This window comes from Sapajus apella, unplaced genomic scaffold (genome assembly GCF_009761245.1).
Source record: "Sapajus apella isolate SASKATOON/1434 unplaced genomic scaffold, GSC_monkey_1.0 scaffold76, whole genome shotgun sequence".
In the NCBI taxonomy this organism is placed as follows: domain Eukaryota; kingdom Metazoa; phylum Chordata; class Mammalia; order Primates; family Cebidae; genus Sapajus; species Sapajus apella.
The window spans coordinates 10,238,600-10,244,599 of record NW_022437016.1 but is presented as its reverse complement, the minus strand read 5'-3'; the positions used below and the strand labels follow the sequence as shown (position 1 = coordinate 10,244,599).

The window sequence follows — 6,000 nt, the reverse complement described above, 5'->3', positions numbered from 1 at the left end:
CCTGCCTCAGCCTCCCAAGTAGTTGGGATCACAGGCATGTGCCACCACACCTAGCTAATTTTTGTATTTTTAGCAGAGATGGGATTTTACCATGTTTGCCAGGTTGTTTTCAATCTCCTGACCTCATAATCTGTCCACCTTGGCCTCCCAAAGTTCTGGGATTACAGGCGTGAGCCACCATGCCTGGCCTGCAATCACTTTTGACTATTTCTAATTTTAGTTTTCCTGGTGTTTACTTCCATTTCTCAAGCCTATATACTTTTATCACTCTTTCTTGGTTTATCAATTTGTGCATTCTCCTTTGATATCCTGCCACAATAAATGAAGATTTCATTTACCTAAAAGCTGCTTTTTTCCCTGCTGCATAGAAATAGTAGCCCTAATAAGAATAATAATCGCAACTAACATTTATGAGTGCTTACTATATGCCAGGCCTGTTTCAGATAATTCACATATACTGTCTAATCCTCACCATACCCTCTGAATTTACATTACCACTAATCTCGGTTTTCCCATTATTCATTTTATTTTATTTATTTATTTTTAAGACAGATACTCCCTTTGTTGCCCAAGCTGGAGTGCAGTGGTGCAATGATGACTCATTGCAGCCTCGACTTCCTTGGCTGCAGCAGTCATCCTACCTCAACCCCCAAGACTACAAGCGTGCACAACCACGCCTGGCTAATTTTTGTATTTTTAATAGAGATGGGGTCTCACCATGTTGGTCAGGCTGGTCTTCAACTCCTGGCCTCAGGTGATCTGCCCACCTCAGCCTCCCAAAGTGCTGGGATTACAGACGTGAGCCACCGTGGCTTGCCTCACCTCAAATTTCTATAAGGTTGTATGGTTTACCAAGAACATTCAGCTTATTTAGTTATGTGAACTAAATAATAGATTTCCTTGTATAATTGAGGGAAGTTAAGCTTAAGTAAGGAAATCTATGTTTAAAACATGATTCATTTTACTACTAAATATTTGAGTGTTTTCTCTGTTTTAAATATTTTTGTAGACATTTTAGTTATAGGGATCGATATAAATACAGCCTGTACTTCTTTTCTTAATTGAAAATAGTGCTTGTGGTGGTTATAGCAGTACTGATTTAGACAGAGTGGAATTAGCACAAAGGTGGACAGATAAACTTAAGGAAAGGAGTAGGGGGCTCAGAAACAAAAACATGTATTTTACTTGGCAATTGATAATCTTTGAATCTGCTGGTAGTACCTAGGTGTCATTGTACTGTTTGCTCTACTTTTATATATGTTTGAAATTTTCCGTCATAAAAAAAATAAGGCCGGGAGTGGTGGCTCACGCTTGTAATCTCAGCACTTTGGGAGGCCGAGGTGGGCAGATCATGAGTTCAGGAGTTTGAGACCAGCCTGACCAACATAATGAAACCCCACCTCTACTAAAAATGCAAAAATTAGCCGGGTGTGGTGGCGGGCACCCGTAATCCCAGCTACTCAGAAGGCTGATGTGGGAGAGTTGCTTGAACCCAGGAGGCAGAGGTTTCAGTGAGTCGAGACCGCACCGCTGCACTCCAGCCTGGGTGACAGAATGAGCTTCTGTCTCAAAAAAATAAAATAAAATAAAAGATAGAACTTAAAAAGTAGAGATATCTTTCACAAAAACAAGGAAAATATGAGACCTTACAGTAGTATGAACCAAGAAATATAAGACTTTTATGGAAAAAGTTATAAATGTGTTTAATGACAGTGTTTTTACCATAAATGGAAAGAAATGCTATTGACAAAATTAGAAAAAATACAAATTTTCCAAATTGATTTCTAGATTTATTCAGTTACCACTAGAAGCCATTAAGGCGTGTGTGTGTGTGTGTGTGTGTGTGTGTGTGTGTGTGTGTGTTTAAGTTTGCAGCTGAGTTTAAAATTTATATTCATATGTAAGTACAGGAAACAAGAATAGCCAAGGCGCTCCTGATAAAGAGGAAATATGCTAGACTTATTAAGGCTATCATAATTAACAGAATGTTAATGACGAAACAGAAAAGCCTCGTTATGGAACAAAGAGCTGAAAAATGAGCTTAGCGGAAAATTTATGACAGCTCCAGTTCTGTCATCAAAAAAGATATATATTTTTAAAAAATCGTTCAGACATAGTTTGTTATACATATCTGAAACTCAATTTGGGTACATTAAAGAGTTAAATTTGAAGATCAAAACTTTAAATCTTGCAGAAGATAATACTATTTTGTGGATGAGTTTCTTTAAGAATACAGAAAAAGCACTAACCATACAAAGAAAGATCCATACATTTGAAAACTACTCATAATAAAAACACAATGAAGAAAAATGAGATGGCAAGTCATAAACTAGGATAAGAAATTAACCACACTATAGACAATGAATTTATTGCTCCTTTATTTTTTAAAAAAGGTGACTTCAATAGAACAAATCTTGTGAAATGTAGTTGACTCTATAATTTGATGGGGGTGGGGCGTTGGGGAGAGATAGCATGGGGAGAAATGCCAGATATAGGTGATGGGGAGGAAGGCAGCAAATCACACTGCCATGTGTGTACCTATGCAACAATCTTGCATGTTCTTCACATGTACCCCCAAACCTAAAATGCAATTAAAAAATAATAATAATTTGATTCAAATTAGCTCCATGTACCAATAGCCATACCCCTAATTCTTTGAGACATGTCCATCTTCTGGAATTTATTAGAGATAACTTGAGTTTATCAGGTTTCTATAAGACAGCCAGATTCTTAAATTCCTTTCCTGAATTTATTTTGTTCCACTGAAAAAAGGTACTTGGGGCCATCTTCATCTGTTCACAGACTTTAATAAAGTAGTTTTGCCCTGGAGGCCGGTGTGGTGGCTTAAACCTGTAATCCCAGTACTTTGGGAAGCCAAGGTGGGTAGATCACGAGGTCAGGAGATTGAGACCATCCTGGCCAACATGGTGAAACCCTGTCTCTACTAAAAATACAAAAATTAGCTGGGCGTGGTGGTGCATGCCTGTAATCCCAGCTACTTGGGAGGCTGAGGTTGGAGAATCACTTGAACCCGGAGGAAGAGGTTGCAGTAAGCCAAGGTCACGCCACTGTACTCTAGCCAGGTGACAGAGTGAGACTCCGTCTCAAAAAAAAAATAAAAAGAAGTTTTGCCCTGGAAGATGAGGCTGTTATGGATAGCATTTCTCAATTGTATCTTTTACAGTTAAATATTAGTAATTGTTGTATCTTTCAATCTTGTAAGTCCTTGAATTTGTGAATTTTCTCTTTCTTGTCAACTCTGCTTGTATTCTTTTAATGCAATTAATTCTTTTCTGAGTTCATCTTTTTTTTTTTTGTAGTGTTTTAAGCATAGCTAATAGCATCCAGGGCTAGCAACATACTGTTTCCCAACCTCTTTGCATAAATCAACCAGTTGATTAATCATATTATCTACTCTCTAGGTTTTCTCAGGCAAATACAGTGTTATGACTGCATTATATAGATCATTGTTTCCAGACTTGCTACTTAGTCGCCATTGCAAGTGTCACATATGTTCCATGTTTGTTACGGCAATAATCGACTCCTGTTACCAATTTCTGGACTAGCTTTTCCTAAGTAAGGCTGCTGTAGCAACCCTCAAATTATAGTGCCTTCCTACAATAGAGATTTATTTCTAGCTCCCATGTTAGCTACAAGTTGTCTAGGTTTTGCAGCTCTGTTAAATGTGCCTTACTCTGTGTTCCAGGCTGAAGAACAGCGCTATCTTTGTCTTAGGTCAGAGGGAAAACTGAAAATGCTGAACCACTCAGTGCTCTTAATCTTATCCTAAGATACGGTATAAATAACAATTATATTTCATTGGCCAAAGTAAGTTACTATGGCCAGGCCCAGTGTTTGTATGGTAGGGAGTATTTGTCTCTCAAAGATTGTACTATAAGTCACCAGGTTCAAAGACAGGGATATATAGTTCCCTTATAGGGAGGGGATAGAATAGTGTAGAACAGTAATACCATCTGCATATCCATTTCTAGGTATATTTTCTAAAGCAGTGTTTTTCAAACATTCAGCTGAGTTCTTAGCTGAAGGTAAACATTTGAAAGTTGTCAGTATATAAGTGAGTGTGAATAAGATCACCCAGGGTGAGGGAAGAGAGTGCTAGAAACCTCATGGGAGAGGCATCTGCAAAGAACACTAAGAACAACCTGTCAGAAGTAGGGAGGAGAACAGGAAAAGAACATGTCCTGGACCCTAGTTGTAGAATTATTTCTGCTCCGCAGTGTAACTTTGGTTTTAAAAGAAAGCCTGAATGCAAGCATTTTACATCTATCTGGGTTGATCACAAGACGTAATTTTCAAATAGCATAAGAAGTTTAAAATTAATACACACTCATTTATTATTACAGAGATTTGCCACAATATGGACAGAAGCAGTGGCAGTCCTATTTTGGAAGAACTTTTGATGTTTACACCAAACTCTGGAAGTTCCAGCAGCAACATCGGTAAATGAATTTTATAGTTAAAGAAGAGTGAAGGCCTGTTTTCTGTTAGCCACAGTTTTTGTCTTTACTACTTCAGTGCTTTTTATCTTGGTGCTTTTTCTTTTTTTCCACCAAGAAAGCAAAGGTAAATCTTGGTGCTTTTAAAATTACATATTTCATCTTCATAATCCAAATGAAAACAAATTTATTTATTTTCTACTTATTTAAGATTTTAAAATGTGTGACTAGGCATGGTGGCTTATGCCTTAATCCTAGCACTTTGGTAAGCCAAGTTGGGGGGATTGTTTGACCTCAGGAGTTTGAGACCAGCCTGGCAGCATGGTAAATCTTATCTCTACAAAATACACGAAAATTAGCCAGTGCACTGAGCTGAGATTGCACCACTGCACTCCAGTCTGGACAACAGAGAGAGACTCTGTCTCAAAAAAAAAAAAAAAAAAAAAAAAAAGATAAAAATAAATAATAAAATAAGCCTGGGTACAGTGACTCACAATTGTAATCCCAGCACTTTAGGAGACTGAGGTGGGTGGATCACTTGAGGTCAGGAGTTCAAGCCCACCCTGGCTAACATGACCAAACCCCATCCCTACTAAAAATATGTGGTGGTGCACACATATAATCCCAGCTACTCGGGAGGCTGAGGCAGGAAAATCGCTTGAACCACTAGGTGGAGGTTGCAGGGAGCCAAGATCATGCCACTGCACTCCAGCCTGGGCAACAGAGCCAGACTCCATCTCAAAAAAAAATAATGTTCTTGTTTGATTTTTTTAAAAACAATATTATATGTGGAATGGTTCAGATGAGCTAGAGTATAGGAAGGATGATTTATTATTTCATTCGAAAATATGTGTTGTTTACTGGCTAAAGTAGTTTCTTTTTATATTTCAACTTATAAATAGACATTTAATAAATGCTTTTTGAATTTAATGGAATGACTACATTGAAATCTCATGAAAAATGTATTAGCTTTGCTGAGTTCAATGGTATTTTATCCTATTTAATTTACAGATTTGATTGTCTTTGGAATGTACAGACCCTTATTTCTATTTTCTTGTATCCTATATAAACTAGACAAGTCTTGGATAATCGGTATGGCTTGAAGCGCTGGCAAATAGGAGAAATTGCTTCCAAGATTGGGCAGCTATACTACCATTATTAGTAAGTAAATTACACATGGAAAGAATAAAGTGTTGTCTGATTAAAACACAGCATACAGAAATATATATATAGTGTACTCATTGCTGGGTGTGAAAATGGTGAGTTACAAATGAAACCCTAGTAGTTTGGACCAGATTGATCAAGACAATGTCATGCAATAACCTTCCATAATTAAAGTACTATTTGTTTTAAAGGCATGCCTTCCAAACACTTCATTTGGTCAGACTCATTTATAACTTAAAAATTTGATCTTGGTCTTAGATAAATGATTAATACTAAAGGATTTATTGTTCTTACAGCTTCACTTGTCTTAATACTGTGCAGCATTATATTATAATTTGTATGTATGAATGAATAATTTTCAGAAGGAAAGTTTAAAAAA

At 37.1% G+C, this 6,000-nt stretch overlaps 1 protein-coding gene across 5 annotated transcripts in view; it reads left to right on the top strand.

Moving 5' to 3' along the window:
- SCAI (suppressor of cancer cell invasion) overlaps window positions 1-6,000 on the top strand; it is a 180,008-nt gene that overhangs the window by 110,359 nt on the left and 63,649 nt on the right. For all 5 annotated transcript variants that reach the window (XR_004260865.1, XM_032251586.1, XM_032251585.1 and 2 more), the window contains 2 exons: window positions 4,365-4,460; window positions 5,532-5,618. Coding sequence is in view for 4 of the 5 variants with exons in the window: in XM_032251586.1 (XP_032107477.1) it covers window positions 4,365-4,460; window positions 5,532-5,618 (183 nt within the window). In the remaining variant the exon portion in view is untranslated. The remainder of the gene's footprint in view (window positions 1-4,364; window positions 4,461-5,531; window positions 5,619-6,000) is intronic.